Source organism: Panulirus ornatus, chromosome 29, assembly GCF_036320965.1.
Source record: "Panulirus ornatus isolate Po-2019 chromosome 29, ASM3632096v1, whole genome shotgun sequence".
Lineage (NCBI taxonomy): Eukaryota > Metazoa > Arthropoda > Malacostraca > Decapoda > Palinuridae > Panulirus > Panulirus ornatus.
The window spans coordinates 1,391,638-1,419,133 of record NC_092252.1 but is presented as its reverse complement, the minus strand read 5'-3'; the positions used below and the strand labels follow the sequence as shown (position 1 = coordinate 1,419,133).

Genomic DNA, 27,496 nt, shown 5'->3' with positions numbered 1-27,496 from the left:
TGTTCTCCAGGCCTGAGGTATGCCCACCCTGGGGACCAGTTCTTTAATGCCTCATGATACAGATAAGAGGTCAGGTCATTACATGTGACTTCCTTATCGGGTTAGGTTGGCTTCAGTGGTGTGTCGTAAGAGTTAAGCATGAGTATCGTCCAGTAAGTGTGAGGTAAGTGTGCATGAGAGGTTCATGTGTGGAGACGCCATGCAGGCAAGTTGGAGCCAGACGCTCATGAGAGATTCAGTAAGTCATTAATGATGATGATGATGATCATGACTCTTCCTGACCTGATTGCAAGACACCTTTGACCTTAACACATGTACAATACTTGACATGTTTCACTTAGGTTTTGAAGCAAACATATTGAAATTATATATTTTTTTCATACTATTCGCCATTTCCCACGTTAGCGAGGTAGCGTTAAGAACAGAGGACTGGGCCTTTGAAGGAATATCCTCACCAGGGCCCCTTCTCTGTTCCCTCTTTTGGAAAATTGAAAAAAAAAAAAAAAAGAGGAGAGGATTTCCAGCCCTCCGCTCCATCCCCTTTTAGTCGCCTTCTACGACAAGCAGGGAATACGTGGGAAGTATTCTTTCTTCCCTATCCCCAGGAATATATATATATATATATATATATATATATATATATATATATATATATATATCCATTTGTCAAATAGGTGTATATAACTTGATGTTCATCATGAGTATAACCCGGGATAAAATAAGCAATAAACATAAACTAAAATAACATTTGAAACACCAAACCAGAAGTCCTGGTACTGTAGCAACGGCGGACCATCACCTTAAGTCAGGTGTTTAGGGTTCGACTCCTGAGGACCGTTAGTTGATGAATGCCAGAAGACACATATATCATGCTAAGTGTATGTGTGCAAAGGGTTAACTAGTAAAGGAGGAAGCTGTTTCATAAGTATTCATGTAAACAAACGTACATTCACGCACGCTCACATATACACTCGGAAATACATACATACATACATACATACATATATAAGAAGAGACACTTCACATATTTTTTCGTGATTTTTTTCTACATATTAAAGGTTGTCTCGTCTTCGTCCTGTTCCTCTATTCCTCTTTTTTTCATCTTGTTCACATACAACGTTTTGAAACCTGTGTCTCCACTCCAGAAGAACCATCACCACAGAACACCCATCACCACAGAACAGCCATCACCGCAGAACAACCATCACCACAGAACAACCATCACCACAGAACACCCATCACCACAGAACAACCATTACCACAGAACACCCATCACCACAGAACAACCATCACCACAGAAGAACCATCACCACAGAACACCCATCACCACAGAACAACCATCACCACAGGACAACCATCACCACAGAACACCCATCACCACAGAACACCCATCACCACAGAACAACCATCACCACAGAACAACCATCACCACAGAACACCCATCACCACAGAACAACCATCACCACAGAACAACCATCACCACAGAACAACCATCACCACAGAACACCCATCACCACAGAACAACCATCACCACAGAACAACCATCACCACAGAACAACCATCACCACAGAACACCCATCACCACAGAACACCCATCACCACAGAACAACCATCACCACAGAACACCCATCACCACAGAACAACCATCACCACAGAACACCCATCACCACAGAACAACCATCACCACAGAACAACCATCACCACAGAACAACCATCACCACAGAACAACCATCACCACAGAACACCCATCACCACAGAACAACCATCACCACAGAACAACCATCACCACAGAACACCCATCACCACAGAACACCCATCACCACAGAAAACCCATCACCACAGAACAACCATCACCACAGAACAACCATCACCACAGAACACCCATCACCACAGAACAACCATCACCACAGAACAACCATCACCACAGATCAGCCATCACCACAGAACAACCATCACCACAGAACAACCATCACCACAGAACACCCATCACCACAGATCAGCCATCACTACAGAACACCCATCACCACAGAACACCCATCACCACAGAACACCCATCACCACAGAACAACCATCACCACAGAACAACCATCACCACAGAACACCCATCACCACAGAACACCCATCACCACAGAACAACCATCACCACAGAACACCCATCACCACAGAACAACCATCACCACAGAACACCCATCACCACAGAACAACCATCACCACAGAACAACCATCACCACAGAACAACCATCACCACAGAACAACCATCACCACAGAACACCCATCACCACAGAACAACCATCACCACAGAACACCCATCACCACAGAACACCCATCACCACAGAACACCCATCACCACAGATCAAACATCACCACAGAACAACCATCACCACAGAACAACCATCACCACAGAACACCCATCACCACAGAACAACCATCACCACAGAACAACCATCACCACAGAACAACCATCACCACAGAACACCCATCACCACAGAACACCCATCACCACAGAACAACCATCACCACAGAACACCCATCACCACAGAACACCCATCACCACAGAACAACCATCACCACAGAACACCCATCACCACAGAACACCCATCACCACAGAACACCCATCACCACAGATCAGCCATCACCACAGAACACCCATCACCACAGAACACCCATCACCACAGATCAGCCATCCTCCTCAGCAGGCGGTAGGTGCGGCCAATGTATAAGGTCAACAGTCAAGACAGTTAATATTAAGTCAACCTCTGACCCTATGGGTCAAACCTCAAGCGAGACGAGAATTTCTGTTTAGCGTTGAGTATATTACAAGGTTAATGGAATTCATTATAGCGCTAAAGAGATTTTTGTTATTAATTTGATATTAGATTACATGATGAGCTATTTTTTTATTATGTTTTATGTAATTTTCCAGAGAGAATATGTTCATAAAGACGGTCTATGTTTTATTATAGCGGTTTTCTGAGTTGATTTTTCTGTTGTATAACCAAATACAGAGTAACCATGACGTAGCTGAGGTAGTCACTTCATAACAACTGCAAACAACAACAATTAAGTACATTTAAGAATGATGTTCAACCTTGTATCGTTAAACTTAAGTGAAATAGTAACGAAGGTAACGAGGAAAAATTAATTACTTTAGGTCGATTTTGAAACATAACATTTATGTGTTAACTGTATTTTGTTACAGTCATTTGCCTTTTCAAGATATTAGATTGACGTCACTGGTGATCTGCAAGGTTCTTTGATTATTTTATTTGACTGTCTTATCTTTTTATTCGTTGTTAGATACAGTGTTATTAGTATTTCTTGATAGTATGTGTAAGGTTTTCACTGCTTGCTGTTCTCACAAAATATATTTTTTCTTCAATAATCAACTTTATCATCATTCATTTTTACATTAATACCAAAAGTTGATATTTCTGTAATCATTTTTTCTGTCACGCCATAAAGACAACATATCTTTTGCACATTTTTGCTTATCGTGTTATCTGTTATGATGAGGCGTCCCTTACCATGGACCAACCCTCTCCCGTCAGTCATTGCTGGCCAGGTACCCATGAAACCGTCTCGGGTACCTGGTATCGAATCCCTGAAGCTCTTTCTTCGTCCGTTTTACAATATCTAAATCGTTTTGATGTTTGGTTTTATGATTATTCTGTGGGGGTGTTGCCAGCTGTGTGGGTACCGCTTCTGCGATATCATATTTGTCATTTGTTTTGATGACGTGGATCCGTGCACAGACTCTAATTATGTCAGCAATATCCACAGCAATATATGTAGACTACATTCGTGTCGAAACCATCTCAAAAGATACAGAGACTCTATGGAATATAGCAAGTCATTCTCAAAGCTTTAAAGTTCATTGCTTCGTTGTGATAGCGACCCATAAATGTTAAGTTCAAAATGTACAGTCAAGAGGATTTAAACTTATTTGAAACCTCTTAAACTTAGCAAGGAGCCACTAACCGCTTCTCTTAGCATTATAATCAAGTGGTCTAGTATGTTTCTGTATGTATATATTACATTACAGTGTTGTTGTGATGCGTGTCGTCATGGGCTTCAGACCAGGTTTGCTTGCCTCCCCAGAAGGCAAGATTGTAACCTAAACTGAGTTCTCGCAGCAGTTGCTTGAGGCTGGAGGTCATGCACATGTGTTTGATGTCTCAGAGAGCCCTTAGCTGGGAGGGAGCCTCCGCAGTTGGAAGCTCTCGAGCCGTTGGTTCAGCGGAAATCATTAGAAGCCCAGGCTCGAGTCACCAGCCGAACCAGGTTCGATCCACTAGTCGAACCAGACTCGGGTCCCCAGTCGAACCAGGTTCGGTCCACTAGTCGAACGAGACTCGGGTCACCAGTCGAACCAGGTTCGGTTCACTAGTCGAACCAGACTCGGATCACCAGTCGAACCAGGTTTGGTTCACCATTCGAAGTAGAATTATTGCTTAACTATCATCATCATTTTCCCTCCATACTGGAAAAATAACAAAAGTAATTTTTTTGTTTTGTGCCGTAACATAGGAAGCATCAGCTTAAAATAAACAAAAATGAATATGCAACAATGTGCCATGAAATAGCATAAATAACCCACACAGTCTGCTCCATCTGTGCCCCGGCAACTCTCCTCTCACCGCCCACTCGCTCTCCACAGGCTGACAACCAACTAACCCTGCTCTCACACTCACTCACTCTCCACTGGTTGACAACCATCTCTCCCTCTCTCTCACCCCTTCCTAACTCTCCATTGGGTAAAAACCAACTAACTCTCTCTTTCTCCTTTCAGAATGTGGCACAAGTTCTCTGCGCTGCACCATTTCTCGCGGCGTAGCTCCACAGTGTTCTCGCGATCGCTGGTGTTCAACTTGATCACAGTGTATACCCCAGTGCTGCTCCTGGCCGGCTCCATCGTCACCTCGGCCAAGCAGATCTTAAGTCCCATCCACTGTGAAGGGGAAGGCAAAGATGGTCTCAGCAAAGACTACGTCGAGACCTACTGCTACATCGAGGGGACGTTTAACCTATACATGAAACAAGCTGAGCAGCAGGTGAGACCTGGTGGCCACCTGTCTACACGCAACGAGGTTCGCTTCAACCAGCAGGTGACATACTTGAGTCTGTGAGAGAAACTCCCATCCCCCAACAGCGTCCATGCTAAGCGCTTGGTCTCAGCTCTGCGTCACAACGTTCACCTTCAGTCCACCAGAACTAGTTTGTTTTTCTTGCGTCAGGTGGTTCGTTCTCACTCCACATAGAACACTCTTGCCTCAGGTGGATCGCTCTCGGGCCCTGTGGAATCCCACTTATATTCCAAGTGGATTTCGTTCATCCCTGGGAGATCAGCTCCAGTCCAGATGGAATAATTCCCATCCAGGCGAAGCGCTGCTCCTGGGGGTCTGCCGCTCCGGGCAGCAGCTGGGGAGGGTGGAAGTGGGGATGGGGAGGGGACGCCAAATGCTCTCTTAGGATGGACTCCTTCCAGGATTTGCATTCCTTTGCACTCATGGCAGGAGCAGAGTAGGTGGTAGGGCTTACCAGGGGTATTCCAAGTCCAGATATTATTTCTCATAATAGTCTTGGAATCCTGGAAGAGCGTAGAGGACCAAACACTCCACTAGGGTTCCTGTCAAGGTTTTTTTGTAATATATATATTTGGTTTAGTTATTGGTGGTTCTGAGGTGTAGTGGGATGGGCGGGGGTTCAGGGAGACGCGATGATCACCATCAGTACCTAGTGTCAACACTGTAGGTCTCTAAGGACCTGTGAGACCTGTTACCTCTCATGGCTGCTGGTGGGGAATATTTGAGTTGCTGGGAATTGCCAGGATATAAAGATTTTGAATATTTCGGGATGTCTTAGGTCCATGATGGACCCTCAGGGATACCTCAGGTTTGGGTCTGTCGCGAGAAATGTTTTATGATGTCTGGGATGTCTTTGCTTGACACGAGACTCGTCGATAATTTTGTTTTGGGGGAATATTTTAGATTTATAGGTCAACAGCAGCTTTGTAGGACCTTGTGGGCTGTCTTGTGTTAGTAGGAGAAACTTCCTTCGAGAGGCAGGGAGGGTAAGGTCGACACAAGCTACATAAGGGCAACACATGGCACACAGGTAACTGAGGTTCGTTAGGTCAGCCAAGGTCTTCGGTGAACTAGTTTGTGGCTCTGTGGTTTCTGACTTCAGATGGTCTCGCACATGATTGCCAACACTCTCGGGTCACAACTGTATTTTGCCTTATAGTGGATGACCTGAACATTTCAGTAAATGGTTTGTACATGTTTCAAACCTAATCCTTTGAGCGTGACCGTATAACCATCGAGTATGATGATGTGATGACCTTTGACCTGACCTAGTTCAGAGGCCCGGCCATCATACCCAAGGACCCTACCGTCGTGATCAAGGGGTTACAGATTCAAGCACACTTTTGCATGTATGCTTGAGCATTGACCTTGAGCACCGACGTTCACAGTTGCACACCAAACACTTCTTGAACATGTAAACACTGGTATAGTTTCTTTTTCTGCAGCAATTCTGTGTCAGTGATGCTTACACGTTTATCTGCTGGTCCTGTAACAGACGTCTTCCTGGCTAGGTCCTCAGAGTCCAGACTCCAGAGTTCCATAATCCAAGGAGCATACGTCTGGACTTGTGGTGTACCAAACTAACAAATCAAGAAATATCTGGACCAGCTAACATGATTTGAGGTCACACACCGGTCAGAAGTGATGTGTCTTGTCTTGTTAACCAGGGTTTACTGTCTCCTCTTACTCCACGTTTTATGTGGTCACTCCACTTGCCCTGGAACACAGACAGTACTTGGGTTGTAAACATTCTCTACGGTGTTGTAATTCTCTCTCTCTCTCTCTCTCTCTCTCTCTCTCTCTCTCTCTCTCTCTCTCTCTCTCTCTCTCTCTCTCTCTCTCTCTCTCTCTCTCCCCCGTTTGTAACTATCAATTTATATATCTCGTGGTGTATATGCTGGAGGTCCCCTCCCCCTGGGCTGGGAGGGTTGAGGTCAGAGGCCCATCACATCCTTCACTCAACACTGGGGTCGCCGCCCCTCCCTCCACCAACACCACCACCCACGTCGGAGATAGACTGTGTTTGCCTGTTAACTGTGGCAACCTTCCTGTCTTAACTGTTGACTGTAGTCGAGGAAGTGGAGGCAGAGCGAGCGTTTAGCGTGGACGTGGTAGCCCTGGTAGCGGTGTAGTCTAGCGTAGTCATTGTTTTCACCGAGAACGTTTCCATTTCTAGGATGACCACCTGACCACGTGTAAGTAGATACTAGAAAATGCAACTAGTGGATGGTCAAAGTAGGAAGTAAATCCCCCCACCCCCCAGGAGATTACTGAAATCCCGGCCAAGAGCAGCTGTGAATTTATTGCGTTTAGTTTGTCACTGAATGTGTGTGTTAGTTCAGACCATACCTAAGTACAGTAATGTTTCTGTATTTTGATGTAAAAGATGTGCCCTCCCACCCACCCACTAGTGACCCATGTAGAGTATGTAACCTAATAGAATGGTAGACTTGTTGGAACACTGTAGTTAAGGGGGTAGCTGAGGGTGTAGCTAAAGGTGTTGATGCCCTTACCCTAAACAGATGCTAAGGGCCGCCACTTGCCACATAACATAGGAACTTCAAAATTTTCTAGTTTCATTTCAGATTAATTTAAAAAGCTATTTAAAAAGTCTATAAGCGTGATAAATGGCCCTTATTCTTATGTCAGAAGTCATCGAATGGAACCAGCATCAGGACAAACGAGTCTACAGAATTTGTCGCAAAAAGATTAGGTAAGGTGTATGAAAATTATAGAAGTCCAGGCCTGTAGCTCAGCTATAGCTGTTGCATTCCAGTCCCCTAGCTCAGCTAAAGCTGGTACTTCAGGATCGATCTCTGCCGTACAGCTAAAGATTGATACATCAGAAGATACCCCTCCAGTAGAGAGTATTACACCCACTCTAGTGTGATGACATGTGAAGGTTTAACTGCAGCTGACACATGAAGGGAAGGTTCCACGGGTTAACCTGACTGTCTCTTGTTGTTTCTTATTATTAAGCCACAACTGCATGTGTTGATCACGTGCAAGTGTTCCTCTTGTATTGGGTAGTTTCAACCCTAGATCAGGTGAAAGGTCTCCTCCCTGCCTGATTATGACGTTAATGAGATGAAATATTAAATGATTTCCTGCACATATTTACTTTTCCATATTCTGATATTTTGGTTTTATTAATAATGATCATTGAGAAATTCACTGGTCATTGTAACAAGCAGTTCATTTGACTGCTGCTAAATAAGAAATGTAACTTTTTATTTATTGACATTTAGATTACCTTTCTTTTTGTTATTGTAATTCTTTAGTCTGTCTGTTGTGGGCTGGCATGAAAATCATTAGCTACTTCCCCATGAAACTTGAGAATATAGAATCATTCTCTAATGTGAGTCTGGATTACAAGGCCAGAGACAACATGGTGGCTGGAATTTGGTCAAGTAATTGCTGATTCGAAAGTTCTTTCCAAAACTAATTCTTTTTTTTTTCAAAATGCAGAGCCTCCTCTTGTCTGATGAAAATAATGTGAAAGTTCTGTAACTAAAATTCCAGTAATTACATTACCAAATTCAGGTTCCTATTGTAGATTATGTCTAATGTAATTCATGTTACAGACTTTTCTATGTCCCATGATGGTTAGTGATGCCCACATTTCATAATATTCCTCTTGTACTTCAGTAACCCAGACCCATACATACATCATACCCTTGTCCATGGCACCAGATGATGGCACTTACCACTACATACTTGCTTTTCAGAAATATTCACAGACTTTGAGCTCCATATGATTACGACACAGGAGACCCATATTACACGTTTGAGAAGCAATTTTACACTTTTCTTAGAACTATTATGTAATTGACAGTTAGTACGACCTGACAGAAAACTTACAGAAATATTAGACCACAATTATTATACACTTACAGTTTCATATGTGTTTATTTATTATTTTGACAATGAAGTGATCGATGTTTAGATGAGGTCTGGAGGTGATGATGTGTGACGTGTCAGCCGAGATCAAGTGATGTCTTGGTGCTAACTGATAGCATCAGGTGAAGTCAGATGATGGCAGGTGTACTCAAGTTACTCACATTTATGTCAGTTGATGTTCATTGTCGTCGGTCATCTGACGTATAGTGACCCAGTAATGTTAGGAAATGCTACAGGATGTCAGACAGTCTCAGGTGACATCATACAGTGTGCATGATGTCATGTATGGGTATCGCCAGTCATCCCTCCCAGAAGAAACTATCGTCACACTGCCACGGCAATACTGGTGCTACAACCACACTTCCACATCAGTACTACCCCCACAAACATTATACATAACACCTCCTAAAGTGTGTATGTGTGTGTGTATGTGTGTGTGTGTGTCTGTGTGTGTGTCTGTGTGTGTGTCTGTGTGTGTCTGTGTGTCTGTGTGTGGAAGGATGGAGTGAAAGATGCTTTGGATGACTGGAACCTGAACATGGAGGAGGGTATGAGGCGCGCATTGGCCTGAGCGGACTGGAGCGATATGCTGCACACGAGGCGCACTGTTGTCGGTAGGCTGCAGCAGGACATGTGAAGCGATCAAGGGAAGCTATGGAGAGGTGTGTAGGGTCTGGGTGTGAAGACGAGGTCTCTGGGGTCGGTGCATTATACATGATACCTAGAGAGTGTGTGTGGACAAAGGCCAGTCTTCGTCTATTCTTGGCGTCTATTCCTGTGCAGGTGTACCGCCCATATGGTTGTCGGCAAAACAAGAGCACAGATGGTTTGCAGGTGTCACGCACACACACACACACACACACACACACACACACACACACACACACACACACACACACACACACATCACATGTTCTGCCAGTAGTAACAGACAGCGTAGTTTGTCACGATCTTGACGCTTCGCCTGGCAGTGGAGTCACATGTCTGTGCTGGTGTCGGTACAGGTCATGTGGGTCGCGGGGAAGCCTCCTCACCAGGTCAAGGCCAAGCTTGACACAAACGCCATAACTTGAGTTGGCGTTTGATTGCGTCGTGTTAATTGTTCGTTACTTTCTGTATAATAGTGATTTCAGGGGCTGTATGTTCCTCATAAACCCTATGAAAATGGGAATGGAGATTTTGATACTGATAGGTTGATAGATAGACAGATATAGTTTCTGTAATCAGAAAATTGGGCTCATGTCTCAAACTCTCACAGTGCAAGATCATGACGCAGGCCAACGGAGGCGAGGCGTCGTGCTGAGCGAACAATGTGACATACAAACAAGAGGAATCAGATTAGATCGATTGATTCGAGTGTCGACCACCAGGGGGCCGACCAGCTTCCCCTCTCTCCCCTCCCTGTTGTCTGCCCTTGGTATTGCGCCAACATTCCTCCACTTGTTATTATCACCAGTGTTTACACACACTGAGACAGCACCAATATATATATATATATATATATATATATATATATATATATATATATATATATATATATATATATATATATATATAAATTTTTTTTTTTTTTTCCAAGAGAAGGAACAGAGGGGGGCCAGGTGAGGATATTCCAAAAAAGGCCCAGTCCTCTGTTCTTAGCGCTACCTCGCTAACGTGGGAAACGGCGAATAGTTAAAAAAAATATATATACACACACATATATATATATATATATATATATATATATATATATATATATATATATATATATATATATATATTTTTTTTTTTTCATACTATATATATATATATATATATATATATATATATATATATATATATATATATATATATATATATATATATCAGTGTGTGTGTGTGCGTTTGTGTGAGTTCATCTTCAAGTTACGAGACGTAATGAACCACGGAGCATAACTGTTCTTCCTAGTATGCAAGACGGCCGTTTACTCCATATTTTTATGTTTAGCAAAAGCAATTTCATTTTATATTTTCTCGTGGACATAGCATTTGTGTAGTGCGTCACATAGATTAGTTCTAATTTGTTATTCTTGTAAATAATGTATAACATGAACGGTTTTAGGTGCGAACAGAGAGAGAGAGAGAGAGAGAGAGAGAGAGAGAGAGAGAGAGAGAGAGAGAGAGAGAGGTAGTAGGTAGTAGTGGGAAACAAACCAAACTCGCGTCTGCCGTTTAAAGAATATAACCAAGATAGTAAAAAGACATCAAAGTTGGGCCTGAGGCAGCCACACGTGTTGGGAATCATTGATTTTTGGCGCCAAATCTCCTTGACATATTTTCCCGCACAAGAACAGACCGGAAGCACCGTGCTGACCCGGGCCGCCACCATCCCCAGCGTAAGCTGCGTCAAGGTTAGTGGTATGGGCGGTGGACTCTGCCTTACTGCAGTATGTGGCCTCTCATGTCTGAGCATCACGCATGTGGATTGTAGGGTTTGATCCACACATCCTTTACCAATTCTGAAACCACACTACTCCTCCCCAGTCTGATGTTCTGTACATGCCTTCACTCTCTCAGCCACAGCCCTCCCATGCAAATTACAGTATACACTCAACAAATTTATGCCTCTGTAATTTAAGCACTCACCTTTATCCTTCTTGCCTGTATATAGTGGCGCTATGCATGTATTCCACCAGTCCTCAGGCACCTCACCATGATCTAAACAAACATTTACAATCCTAACTATCCAGTGAACAACACAGTCACCCCCTTTCTCAATAAAGTCAACTACAATACCATCCACATTTCATCGTACGTCAGGCTTTCACCACTTCTCTCCAACAAATCACTCTCCACGATCCATGACCATCACTTGGCACACCACCACGACCCAGGCACCCTACATCTGCCACAATATCATCAAACACTCAACAAAATACTCACTTCATCACTGCCTGACTACTTGTTACCACTTCTCCTTTTGCCTACTGTACTGATGTTAATATTTGTTCTCCCTAAAGTTTACTGATGCTTGCTCACCCTACCTCTCATTACCCTCTTTTTCAACCCCTGCACCGCTCTCTTGACCTGCTGCTTTCTACTATACATCCCCAATCATTTGCACTCCTTCCCTTTAAATACCTCCCAAAACGCCTCTCTTTTCCCTTTCGTTAGCAACTTTACTTCATTCCATCACTCACTACCCTTTCTAATCTGCCCACCTCCTACCTTTCGCATGCTACATGAAGATCTCGTATACGCTAAAACTGCTTCTTTAAATACCTACCATTCCTCACCCACTTCCCTTGTTTCAATTATTCTCACCTTTTGCCATTCTCCACTCAGTTCTCCTGGTATTTCTTCACACAAAAATGTTTTCCTAGCTCACTTATTCTTACCAGTCTCTTCTCACCAGTATTGTTTCCTCTATTCCGAAAACCTGTACAAATCTTCACTCTCGCCTCCACAAGATAGTGATCAAACATCCCACCAGGTACCCATCTCAGCACAATTACTTCCAGAAGTTTCTCTTTTGCATGCCTATCAATTAATATGTAATCTGGTAATGCCAACTGACCATCTTCCCTACCCATACGTATACTTTTGTATGTTCCTCTTTTTGAACTAGGTATTCCCAATCACCGGTCTTCTCTCAGCACGCAGCTCCACAAACTGTTCACCGTTTCCATTCATAATACTGAATACCCCATGTCCGCCAGTCATGCCCTCAACTGTCACATTACTAACCGTCGCATTCAAATTGCCCATCATTTATACCCAGTCTCTTGCATCAAAACTGCTGACACATTTACTAAGCTTCTTCCAAAACACTTGCCTCTCGATCTTTCTTCTCATGATCAGGTGAATAAGCCCTAATGATCACCCATCTCTCACCATACACTTTCATTTTTGCCCACATCAGTCGAGGATTCACTTTTTTACACTCTTACACACACTCTCACAATTCCTGCTTCAACAGTAGAGCCACTCCTTCCTGAATATTTTTCTTCGAACCACCACCTGACTTTACTCCTAAGACATTTTCAAACCATTCTTCTCCTTTACCCTTGATCTTTGTTCCACTCAGAGCCATAGCATCCAGGTTTCTTTCTTCAAACATACTACTGTCTCTCCTCTCTTCTTATCTTGGTTACATCCTCACATAGTCACGCCAGCCCGAGTCTTTGAGGAGGACGAGCACTCCCTGCTTGGCTCCTTCTGTTCTGTCTTTTAGAAATTGAAATACAAGAAAAGGATGGTTTCCAGCCCCGTACTGCCACCCCTTTTATGCTCCGTTTACTATATATATATATAATATATATATTATATATATATATATATATATATATATATATATATATATATATTATATATATATATTTTTTTTTTTTTTTTTTTGCTTGTCGCTGTCTCCCACGTTTGCGAGGTAGCGCTAGGAAAAGACAACAAAGGCCCCATTCGTTCACACTGTCTCTAGCTGTCAGTGCAATCCACCAAAACCACAACTTCCCATCCATGTGCAGCCTCACACACCTTTTCCAGGTTTACCGTAGACGTTTCACATGCCGTAGTTCAGTTCATTGACAGGATGTCAACTTGGGTATGCCACATCATTCCAATTCACTCGATTCCTTGCACACCTCTCACCCTCCTGTATGTTCAGGTCCTGATCACTCAAAATCTTTTTCTTTCCATCCTTTCACCTCCGATTTGGTCTCCCGCTTCTCCTTGTTCCCTCCACCTCTGACACATATATCCTCTTGGTCAATCTTTCCTCACTCATTCTCTCCATATGTCCAGACCATTTCAACACACCTTTTTCTGCTCTCTCAACCACACTCTTTTTATTACCACACATCTCTCTTACCCTTTAATTAGTTACTCGATCAAACCACTTCACACCACATACTGTACTTAAACATTTAATTTCCAACACCTCCACCCTCCTCCGTACTACCCTATCTATGGCCTATGCCTCGCAACCATATAATTATGTTGGACCACTATTCCTTCAAACATACCAATTTTGCTTTCCGAGATAATGTTCTTGAATTCCAAACATTCTTCTCCTTTACCCTTGATCTTTGTTCCACTCAGAGCCATAGCATCCAGGTTTCATTCTTCAAACATACCAATTTTGCTTTCCGAGATAATGTTCTTGAATTCCAAACATTCTTCTCCTTTACCCTTGATCTTTGTTCCACTCAGAGCCATAGCATCCAGGTTTCATTCTTCAAACATACCAATTTTGCTTTCCGAGATAATGTTCTTGAATTCCAAACATTCTTCAAGGCTCCCAGAATTTTCGCTTCCTCCCCCACCCTTTGACTCACTTCCACTCCCATGTTTCCATTCGCTGATAAGTCCACTCCCAGATGTCTAAAACACTTCACTTCCTCTATTTTTTTCCATTGAAACTTACCTCCCTCAACCCTACTGAACTAGTTTAACCTTGCTCTTATTCACATTTACTCTCAACTTTCTTCCTTCACACACTTTACCAAACTCAGTCACCAGCTTCTGCAGTTTCTCACTTGAATCAGCCACCAGCGCTGTATCATTAGCGAACAACAACTGACTCACTTCCCAAGCCCTCTCCTCCACAACAGACTGCATACTTGCCCCTCTTCCAAAACTCTGCATTTACCTCTCTAACCACCCCATCCTTAGATTTAAATGACCATGGGGACATCACACACCCCTGCTGCAGATGGACCTTCACTGGGGACCAGTCACTCTCCTCTCTTCCTACTCATACACTTGCTGTACATCCTTGTTAAAAACTTTTTGCTACTTCTAGCAGCTTACCTCCCACACCATATACTCTTAAAACCTTTTACAAAGTATCTCTATCCACCCTATCATATGCCTTCTATAGATCCATAAATGCTACATACAAATCCATTTGCTTTTCTAAGTATTTCTCACATACATTCTTCAAAGCAAACACCTGATCCACACATCCTCTACCACTTCTGAAACCACACTGCTCTTCCCCAATCTGATGCTCTGTACATGCCTTCACCCTCTCAATCAATACCCTCCCATATAATTTACCAGGAATACTCAACCGACTTATACCTCTGTAGTTTGAACACTCACCATTATTCCTTTGCCTTTGTACAATGGCACTATGCAAGCATTCCGCCAATCCTCAGGCACTTTACCATAAATACGTACATACATACATACATTGAATATCCTTACCAGCCAATCAACAACACAGTCACACCCTTTCTAATCTGCCCACCTCCCACCTTTCTCATACCACATGCATCTTTTGCACAAACCATCACTGCCTCCATATTTCTAAATACTTCCCTAAATATTATTATACTTGATCACTGTTTCCCACATCAGTGAGTTAGCTCCAGGAAACAGACGAAGAATGGCCAGTCCACTTGTATACACAAATGCCCATACAGGCACATGCACACATATACATACACATACACAGACATATACATATATACACATGTACATATCCACACTTGCTGCCTTCATTCATTCCCGTCACCACCCCGACACACAAAAAATAGCATCCCCCCCTCCAGCGAGGCAATGCCTGGAACAGACAAAAAAGGCCACATTCGTTCACACTGTCTCTAGCTGTCATGTATAATGCACCAAAACCACAGCTCCCTTTACACATCCAGGCCCCACAGACCTTTCCATGGTTTACCCCCAGACGCTTCACATGCTCTAGTTCAATCCATTGACCTCACGTCGACTCCAGTATACCACATCGTTCCAATTCATTCTATTCCTTGCACTCCTTTCACTCTCCTGTATGTTCAGGCCCTGATTACTCAAAATCTTTTTCACTCCATCCTTCCACCTCCAGTTTGGTCTCCCACTTCTCCTTCTTCCCTCCACCTCTGACACACATATCCTCTTTGACAATCTTTCCTCGCTTATTCTCTCAGTGTGTCCAAACCATTTCAACACACCTTTTTCTGCTCTCTCAACCACACTCTTTTTATTACCACACATCTCTCTTACCCTTTCATTACTTTCTCGGTCAAACCACCTCACACCACACATTGTTCTCAAACATCTCATTTCCAGCACATCCACCCTTCTCCGCACAACCCTATCTATAACCCATGCCTCGTAACCATATAACATACCCATTTTTGCTCTCCGAGATAACGTTCTCGCCTTCCACACAATCTTCAACGCTCAGGGAACCTTCGCTTCCTCCCCCACCCTTTGACTCACTTCCACTTCCATGGTGCCATCTGCTGCTAAGTCCACTCCCAGATATCTAAAACACTTCACTTCCTCTATTTTTTTTCCATTGAAACTTACCTCCCTCAACCCTACTGAACCTATTAACCTTGCTCTTATTCACATTTACTCTCAACTTTCTTTTTTCACACACTTAACCAAACTCAGTCACCAACTTTTGCAGTTTCTCGCCCGAATCAGCTACCAGCACTGTATCATCAGCAAACAACAACTGACTCACTTCCCAAGCCCTCTCCTCCACAACAGACTGCATACTTGCCCCTCTCTAAAACTCTTGCATTCACATCCCTAACCACACCATCCATAAACAGATTAAACAACCATGGAGACATCACGCACCGCTGCCGCAAACCAACATTCACTGGGAACCATTCACATTCCTCTCTTCCTACTCGTACACGTGCCATATATCCTTGGTAAAAACTTGTCACTGCATCTAGCAACTTACCTCCCACACCATATACTCTTAAAACCTTTTACAAAGTATCTCTATCCACCCTATCATATGCCTTCTATAGATCCATAAATGCTACATACAAATCCATTTGTTTTTCTAAGTATTTCTCACATACATTCTTCAATGCAAATACATGATCCACACATCCTCTACCACTTCTGAAACCACACTGCTTTTCCCCAATCTGATGCTCTGTACATGCCTTCACTATCTCAAGCAATACCCTCTCATATATTTTTCCAGGAATACTCAGCAAACTTATGCCTCTGTAATTTGAACACTCACCATTATTCCTTTGCCTTTGTACAGTGGTATTATGAATGCATTTCGCCAATCCTCAGGCACTTTACCATAAATACGTACATACATACATACATTGAATATCCTTGCCAACCAATCAACAACACAGTCACCCCCTTTATATATACATTCCACTGCAATACCATCCAAACCTGCTGCCTTGCCGGCTTTCATCTTCTGCAGAGCTTTCACTTCCTCTTCTCTGTTCACTTAACCTTTCTCCCTGAGCCTATCACTTCGCACACCACCCCAATCAAAACACCCTATATCTGTCACTCTTGTCATCAAACACATTCAACAAACCTTCAAAATATTCACTCCATCTCATCACTTCATCACTACTTGTTATTACATCCCCATTTACCTCCTTCTAAAACATCTTTTTATTCTCCCTAGAATTTAATGGTACACTCTCACCCCAACTCTCATTTGCCCTCTTTTTCACTTCTTTCACATTTCTCTTAACCACCTGCTGCTCTCTTTTATACATCTCCCAGTCATTTGCATTACTTCCTTGGAAAAATCGTCCATACACCTCTCTCTTCTCTTTCGCTGACAATCTTACTTCATCCCACCACTCACTACCCTTTCTAATCTGCCCACCTCCCACCTTTCTCATACCACATGCATCTTTTGCACAAACCATCACTGCCTCCATATTTCTAAATACTTCCCTAAATATTATTATACTTGATCACTGTTTCCCACATCAGTGAGTTAGCTCCAGGAAACAGACGAAGAATGGCCAGTCCACTTGTATACACAAATGCCCATACAGGCACATGCACACATATACATACACATACACAGACATATACATATATACACATGTACATATTTATACTTGCTCGCTTTCGATTCCTGGCGCTACCCAGCCCCACAGAAAACTGTATCACTACCCCCTGCTTCAGTGATATAGTGCCAGGAAAACGGACAAAATAGGCCACATTTGTTCACACTCAGTCTCTAGCTGTCAGTGCAATCCACCAAAACCACAACTTCCCATCCATGTGCAGGCCTCACACACCTTTTCATGGTTTACCGTAGACGTTTCACATGCCGTAGTTCAGTTCATTGACAGGATGTCAACTTGGGTATGCCACATCATTCCAATTCACTCGATTCCTTGCACACCTCTCACCCTCCTGTATGTTCAGGTCCTGATCACTCAAAATCTTTTTCTTTCCATCCTTTCACCTCCGATTTGGTCTCCCGCTTCTCCTTGTTCCCTCCACCTCTGACACATATATCCTCTTTGTCAATCTTTCCTCACTCATTCTCTCCATATGTCCAGACCATTTCAACACACCCTTTTCTGCTCTCTCAGCCAAACTCTTTTTATTTCCACACGTCTCTCTTACCCTTTAATTAGTTACTCGATCAAACACTTCACACCACATACTGTACTTAAACATTTAATTTCCAACACCTCCACCCTCCTCCGTACTACCCTATCTATGGCCTATGCCTCGCAACCATATAATTATGTTGGACCTACTATTCCTTCAAATATACCCATTTTTGCTCTTCAAAGTAACATTCTCTCCTTCCCACATTCTTCATTGCTCCCACAACCTTTGCCCCCTCCCCGTGTGACTCACTTCCACTCCCATGTTTCCATTCGCTGATAAGTCCACTCCCAGATGTCTAAAACACTTCACTTCCTCCAATTTTTCTCCGTTCATACTTACATCCCAGTTAACTTGTCCTTTCACTCACTTTTCCAAAATCAGTCACCAACTTCTGCAGTTTCTCACTTGAATCAGCCACCAGAGCTGTATCATTGGAGAATGACTGACTCATTTCCCAGGCCCTATCATCCCCAACAGACTTTATGCTCACCCCTCTTCCAAAACTCTTGCATTTACCTCTCTAACCACCCCATCCTTAGATTTAAATGACCATGGGGACATCACACACCCCTGCTGCAGATGGACCTTCACTGGGGACCAGTCACTCTCCTCTCTTCCTACTCATACACTTGCTGTACATCCTTGTTAAAAACTTTTTGCTACTTCTAGCAGCTTACCTCCCACACCATATACTCTCAAGATCTTCCATAAAGCATCTTTATCAATCCTGTCTTAAGCCTTCTCCAGATCCATAAATGCTACATTCATATTCATGTTTTTTTTAAGTAAATCTTGCACACATTCTTCAAAGCAAACTCCTGATCAGTACATCCTCTACCACCTCTGGAACCACACTGCTCCTGCCCAATCTGATGCTCTGTTCATGCCTTCACCCTCTCAATCAATACCCTCCCGTATGATTTACCAGGAATACTCAACAAACTTATACCTCTGTAGTTTGAACACTCACCTTTATCCCCTTTACCTTTGTACAATGGCACTATGCATGCATTCTGCCAGTCCTCAGGCACTTCACCATAATCCATACATACATTGAATATCCTTACCAGCCAATCAACAACACAGTCACACCCTTTCTTAATGAATTTTACTGCAATACCATCCAAACCTTCTGACTTTCACTACCTCTTCTCTCGTAACCAAACCATTCTCCCTCACCCTCTCACTTCACACACCACCCAGACCAAAACACCCTACATCTGCCACTCTTATCATCAAACACATTCGACATACCTTCAAAATACTCACTTCATCACTACCTGTTATTACTTACCCCCTTCACTGATGTTCCCATTTGTTCTTTTGTCTTACACACATTATTTACCTCCTTCCAAAACATCTTTTTATACTCCCTAAAGTTTAATGATACTCTCTCATCCCAACTCCCATTTTGCCCTCTTTTTCAACCCTTGCACCTGCCTCTTGACTTCCTGTTGCTTTCTTATCCTAGTCTTTAATGGAGAAAAATTGGAAGTGAAGTGTTTTAGATATCCGGGAGTGGACTTAGCACTGGATGGAACCATGGAAGTGAAAGTAAGTCACAGGGTGGGGAGGGGGAGAAGGTTCTAGGAGCAATGAAGAATGTGCGGAAGGAGAGAAATTTATCTTGGAGAGCAAAAATGGGTATGTTTGAAGGAATTATAGTTCCAACAATGGCATGGCTTATTGATAGGGTTGTATGGAGGAGAGTGGATGTGTTGGAGATTAAATGTTTAAGGACAATATGTGGTGTGAGGTGGTAAGAGAGATGTGTGGTAATAAAAAGAATGGTTGAGAGAGATGAAGAGGGTGTGTTGAAATGGTTTGGACATATGGAGAGAATTAGTGAGGAAATATTGACAAAGGGTATTTGTCAGAGGTGGAGGGAACAAGAAGTAGGAGACCAAATTGGAGGTGGAAGGATGGAGTGAAAAAGATTTTGAGCAATCGGGCCTGAACATTCAGGAGGGTTAGAAGCGTGCAAGGAATAGAGTGAATTGGAGCAATATGGTTATACCTGGGTCGACTTGTTGTCAATAGACTGAACTAGGGCATGTGAAATGTCTGGGGTAAACCATGGAAAGGCCTGTAGAACCTGGATGTAGATAGAGCTGTTGTTTCAGTGCATTAGACATGACAGCTAGTAACTGAGTGTGAACGAATGTGGCATTTTTTTTGTCTGTTTTCCTGGCGCTACCTCGCAGAAGCAGAGGTTAGCAATATTATATGTGCGTGTATGGGCGTTTATGTACATATATGTGTGTGAGTGGATAGGCCATTCTTTGTCTGTTTCTTGGCACTACCTTTCTGATGCGGGAAACGGCAATCAGGTATAATGGATATGAATAATAATTTTCCTGGGGATAGAGGAGAAAGAATACTTCCCACGCATTCCTCACGTGTCATAGAAGGCGACTAAAGGGGACGGAGCGGGGGGCCAGAAACCCTCCCCTCCTTGTATTTTAACTTTCTAAAAGGGGAAACAGAAGAAGGAGTCACGCGGGGAGTGCTCATCCTCCTCGAAGGCTCAGATTGGGGTGTCTCCACACACGCCCATATACATACATGTACATTTCAACATATGCATACATATACATACATAGACATATACATATATACACATGTACATATCCACACTTGCTGCCTTCATTCATTCCCGTCACCACCCCGACACACAAAAAATAGCATCCCCCCCTCCAGCGAGGCAATGCCTGGAACAGACAAAAAAGGCCACATTCGTTCACACTGTCTCTAGCTGTCATGTATAATGCACCAAAACCACAGCTCCCTTTACACATCCAGGCCCCACAGACCTTTCCATGGTTTACCCCAGACGCTTCACATGCTCTAGTTCAATCCATTGACCTCACGTCGACTCCAGTATACCACATCGTTCCAATTCATTCTATTCCTTGCACTCCTTTCACTCTCCTGTATGTTCAGGCCCTGATTACTCAAAATCTTTTTCACTCCATCCTTCCACCTCCAGTTTGGTCTCCCACTTCTCCTTCTTCCCTCCACCTCTGACACACATATCCTCTTTGACAATCTTTCCTCGCTTATTCTCTCAGTGTGTCCAAACCATTTCAACACACCTTTTTCTGCTCTCTCAACCACACTCTTTTTATTACCACACATCTCTCTTACCCTTTCATTACTTTCTCGGTCAAACCACCTCACACCACACATTGTTCTCAAACATCTCATTTCCAGCACATCCACCCTTCTCCGCACAACCCTATCTATAACCCATGCCTCGTAACCATATAACATACCCATTTTTGCTCTCCGAGATAACGTTCTCGCCTTCCACACAATCTTCAACGCTCAGGGAACCTTCGCTTCCTCCCCCACCCTTTGACTCACTTCCACTTCCATGGTGCCATCTGCTGCTAAGTCCACTCCCAGATATCTAAAACACTTCACTTCCTCTATTTTTTTTCCATTGAAACTTACCTCCCTCAACCCTACTGAACCTATTAACCTTGCTCTTATTCACATTTACTCTCAACTTTCTTTTTTCACACACTTAACCAAACTCAGTCACCAACTTTTGCAGTTTCTCGCCCGAATCAGCTACCAGCACTGTATCATCAGCAAACAACAACTGACTCACTTCCCAAGCCCTCTCCTCCACAACAGACTGCATACTTGCCCCTCTCTAAAACTCTTGCATTCACATCCCTAACCACACCATCCATAAACAGATTAAACAACCATGGAGACATCACGCACCGCTGCCGCAAACCAACATTCACTGGGAACCATTCACATTCCTCTCTTCCTACTCGTACACGTGCCATATATCCTTGGTAAAAACTTGTCACTGCATCTAGCAACTTACCTCCCACACCATATACTCTTAAAACCTTTTACAAAGTATCTCTATCCACCCTATCATATGCCTTCTATAGATCCATAAATGCTACATACAAATCCATTTGTTTTTCTAAGTATTTCTCACATACATTCTTCAATGCAAATACATGATCCACACATCCTCTACCACTTCTGAAACCACACTGCTTTTCCCCAATCTGATGCTCTGTACATGCCTTCACTATCTCAAGCAATACCCTCTCATATATTTTTCCAGGAATACTCAGCAAACTTATGCCTCTGTAATTTGAACACTCACCATTATTCCTTTGCCTTTGTACAGTGGTATTATGAATGCATTTCGCCAATCCTCAGGCACTTTACCATAAATACGTACATACATACATACATTGAATATCCTTGCCAACCAATCAACAACACAGTCACCCCCTTTATATATACATTCCACTGCAATACCATCCAAACCTGCTGCCTTGCCGGCTTTCATCTTCTGCAGAGCTTTCACTTCCTCTTCTCTGTTCACTTAACCTTTCTCCCTGAGCCTATCACTTCGCACACCACCCCAATCAAAACACCCTATATCTGTCACTCTTGTCATCAAACACATTCAACAAACCTTCAAAATATTCACTCCATCTCATCACTTCATCACTACTTGTTATTACATCCCCATTTACCTCCTTCTAAAACATCTTTTTATTCTCCCTAGAATTTAATGGTACACTCTCACCCCAACTCTCATTTGCCCTCTTTTTCACTTCTTTCACATTTCTCTTAACCACCTGCTGCTCTCTTTTATACATCTCCCAGTCATTTGCATTACTTCCTTGGAAAAATCGTCCATACACCTCTCTCTTCTCTTTCGCTGACAATCTTACTTCATCCCACCACTCACTACCCTTTCTAATCTGCCCACCTCCCACCTTTCTCATACCACATGCATCTTTTGCACAAACCATCACTGCCTCCATATTTCTAAATACTTCCCTAAATATTATTATACTTGATCACTGTTTCCCACATCAGTGAGTTAGCTCCAGGAAACAGACGAAGAATGGCCAGTCCACTTGTATACACAAATGCCCATACAGGCACATGCACACATATACATACACATACACAGACATATACATATATACACATGTACATATTTATACTTGCTCGCTTTCGATTCCTGGCGCTACCCAGCCCCACAGAAAACTGTATCACTACCCCCTGCTTCAGTGATATAGTGCCAGGAAAACGGACAAAATAGGCCACATTTGTTCACACTCAGTCTCTAGCTGTCAGTGCAATCCACCAAAACCACAACTTCCCATCCATGTGCAGGCCTCACACACCTTTTCATGGTTTACCGTAGACGTTTCACATGCCGTAGTTCAGTTCATTGACAGGATGTCAACTTGGGTATGCCACATCATTCCAATTCACTCGATTCCTTGCACACCTCTCACCCTCCTGTATGTTCAGGTCCTGATCACTCAAAATCTTTTTCTTTCCATCCTTTCACCTCCGATTTGGTCTCCCGCTTCTCCTTGTTCCCTCCACCTCTGACACATATATCCTCTTTGTCAATCTTTCCTCACTCATTCTCTCCATATGTCCAGACCATTTCAACACACCCTTTTCTGCTCTCTCAGCCAAACTCTTTTTATTTCCACACGTCTCTCTTACCCTTTAATTAGTTACTCGATCAAACCACTTCACACCACATACTGTACTTAAACATTTAATTTCCAACACCTCCACCCTCCTCCGTACTACCCTATCTATGGCCTATGCCTCGCAACCATATAATTATGTTGGACCTACTATTCCTTCAAATATACCCATTTTTGCTCTTCAAAGTAACATTCTCTCCTTCCACACATTCTTCATTGCTCCCACAACCTTTGCCCCCTCCCCGTGTGACTCACTTCCACTCCCATGTTTCCATTCGCTGATAAGTCCACTCCCAGATGTCTAAAACACTTCACTTCCTCCAATTTTTCTCCGTTCATACTTACATCCCAGTTAACTTGTCCTTTCACTCACTTTTCCAAAATCAGTCACCAACTTCTGCAGTTTCTCACTTGAATCAGCCACCAGAGCTGTATCATTGGAGAATGACTGACTCATTTCCCAGGCCCTATCATCCCCAACAGACTTTATGCTCACCCCTCTTCCAAAACTCTTGCATTTACCTCTCTAACCACCCCATCCTTAGATTTAAATGACCATGGGGACATCACACACCCCTGCTGCAGATGGACCTTCACTGGGGACCAGTCACTCTCCTCTCTTCCTACTCATACACTTGCTGTACATCCTTGTTAAAAACTTTTTGCTACTTCTAGCAGCTTACCTCCCACACCATATACTCTCAAGATCTTCCATAAAGCATCTTTATCAATCCTGTCTTAAGCCTTCTCCAGATCCATAAATGCTACATTCATATTCATGTTTTTTTTAAGTAAATCTTGCACACATTCTTCAAAGCAAACTCCTGATCAGTACATCCTCTACCACCTCTGGAACCACACTGCTCCTGCCCAATCTGATGCTCTGTTCATGCCTTCACCCTCTCAATCAATACCCTCCCATATGATTTACCAGGAATACTCAACAAACTTATACCTCTGTAGTTTGAACACTCACCTTTATCCCCTTTACCTTTGTACAATGGCACTATGCATGCATTCTGCCAGTCCTCAGGCACTTCACCATAATCCATACATACATTGAATATCCTTACCAGCCAATCAACAACACAGTCACACCCTTTCTTAATGAATTTTACTGCAATACCATCCAAACCTTCTGACTTTCACTACCTCTTCTCTCGTAACCAAACCATTCTCCCTCACCCTCTCACTTCACACACCACCCAGACCAAAACACCCTACATCTGCCACTCTTATCATCAAACACATTCGACATACCTTCAAAATACTCACTTCATCACTACCTGTTATTACTTACCCCCTTCACTGATGTTCCCATTTGTTCTTTTGTCTTACACACATTATTTACCTCCTTCCAAAACATCTTTTTATACTCCCTAAAGTTTAATGATACTCTCTCATCCCAACTCCCATTTGCCCTCTTTTTCAACCCTTGCACCTGCCTCTTGACTTCCTGTTGCTTTCTTATCCTAGTCTTTAATGGAGAAAAATTGGAAGTGAAGTGTTTTAGATATCCGGGAGTGGACTTAGCACTGGATGGAACCATGGAAGTGAAAGTAAGTCACAGGGTGGGGAGGGGGAGAAGGTTCTAGGAGCAATGAAGAATGTGCGGAAGGAGAGAAATTTATCTTGGAGAGCAAAAATGGGTATGTTTGAAGGAATTATAGTTCCAACAATGGCATGGCTTATTGATAGGGTTGTATGGAGGAGAGTGGATGTGTTGGAGATTAAATGTTTAAGGACAATATGTGGTGTGAGGTGGTAAGAGAGATGTGTGGTAATAAAAAGAATGGTTGAGAGAGATGAAGAGGGTGTGTTGAAATGGTTTGGACATATGGAGAGAATTAGTGAGGAAATATTGACAAAGGGTATTTGTCAGAGGTGGAGGGAACAAGAAGTAGGAGACCAAATTGGAGGTGGAAGGATGGAGTGAAAAAGATTTTGAGCAATCGGGGCCTGAACATTCAGGAGGGTTAGAAGCGTGCAAGGAATAGAGTGAATTGGAGCAATATGGTATACCTGGGTCGACTTGTTGTCAATAGACTGAACTAGGGCATGTGAAATGTCTGGGGTAAACCATGGAAAGGCCTGTAGAACCTGGATGTAGATAGAGCTGTTGTTTCAGTGCATTAGACATGACAGCTAGTAACTGAGTGTGAACGAATGTGGCATTTTTTTTGTCTGTTTTCCTGGCGCTACCTCGCAGAAGCAGAGGTTAGCAATATTCATATGTGCGTGTATGGGCGTTTATGTACATATATGTGTGTGAGTGGATAGGCCATTCTTTGTCTGTTTCTTGGCACTACCTTTCTGATGCGGGAAACGGCAATCAGGTATAATGGATATAAATAATAATTTTCCTGGGGATAGAGGAGAAAGAATACTTCCCACGCATTCCTCACGTGTCATAGAAGGCGACTAAAGGGGACGGGAGCGGGGGGCCAGAAACCCTCCCCTCCTTGTATTTTAACTTTCTAAAAGGGGAAACAGAAGAAGGAGTCACGCGGGGAGTGCTCATCCTCCTCGAAGGCTCAGATTGGGGTGTCTAAATGTGTGTGGATGTAACCAAGATGAGAAAAAAGGAGAGATAGGTAGTATGTTTGAGGAAAGGAACCTGGATGTTTTGCCTCTGAGTGAAACGAAGCTCAAGGGTAAAGGGGAAGAGTGGTTTGGGAATGTCTTGGGAGTAAAGTCAGGGGTTAGTGAGAGGACAAGAGCAAGGGAAGGAGTAGCACTACTCCTGAAACAGGCATTGTGGGAGTATGTGATAAGAGTGTAAGAAAGTTGATGGAGAGAGATGGGTGATTATTGGTGCATAAGCACCTGGGCATGAGAAGAAAGATCATGAGAGGCAAGTGTTTTGGGAGCAGCTGATGAGTGTGTTAGTGGTTTTGATGCACAAGACTGGGTTATAGTGATGGGTGATTTGATTGCAAAGGTGGGTAATGCGGTAGTTGAGGGAATAATTGGTATACATGGGATGTTCAGTGTTGTAAATGGAAATGGTGAAGAGCTTGTAGATTTATGTGATGAAAAAGGACTGGTGATTGGGAATACCTGGTTTAAAAAGCGAGATATACATAAGTATACGTATGTAAGTAGGAGAGATGGCCAGAGAGCGTTATTGGATTACGTGTTAATTGATAGGCGTGCGAAAGAGAGACTTTTGGATGTTAATGTGCTGAGAGGTGCAACTGGAGGGATGTCTGATCATTATCCACACACGCAAATATACATACCTATACATCTCAATGTACACATATATATACACACACAGGCATATACATATATACACATGTACATAATTCATACTGTCTGCCCTTATTTATTCCCATCGCCACCTCGCCACACAGGGAATAACAACCCCCTCCCCCCTCAAGTGTGCGAGGTAGCGCTAGGAAAAGACAACAAAGGCCCCATTCGTTCACACTCAGTCTCTAGCTGTCATGTAATAATGCCCCGAAACCACAGCTCCCTTTCCACATCCAGGCCCCACAGAACTTTCCATGGTTTACCCCAGACGCTTCACATGCCCTGGTTCAATCCATTGACAGCACGTCGACCCTGGTATACCACATTGTTCCAATTCACTCTATTCCTTGCACGCCTTTCACCCTCCTGCATGTTCAGGCCCCGATCACTCAAAATCTTTTTCACTCCATCTTTACACCTCCAATTTGATCTCCC

General features: G+C 43.1%; 1 protein-coding gene across 11 annotated transcripts in view; it reads left to right on the top strand.

Moving 5' to 3' along the window:
• Positions 1-27,496, top strand: part of LOC139758001 (innexin inx2-like) — a 419,086-nt gene that overhangs the window by 381,507 nt on the left and 10,083 nt on the right. For 9 of the 11 annotated variants that reach the window (XM_071678973.1, XM_071678970.1, XM_071678966.1 and 6 more), the window contains one exon: positions 4,790-5,105. In XM_071678973.1, coding sequence (XP_071535074.1) covers positions 4,791-5,105 — 315 coding nt within the window. In that variant the 5' untranslated portion in view covers position 4,790. The remainder of the gene's footprint in view (positions 1-4,789; positions 5,106-27,496) is intronic. The other 2 variants (XM_071678969.1, XM_071678967.1) reach the window with 2 other exon arrangements.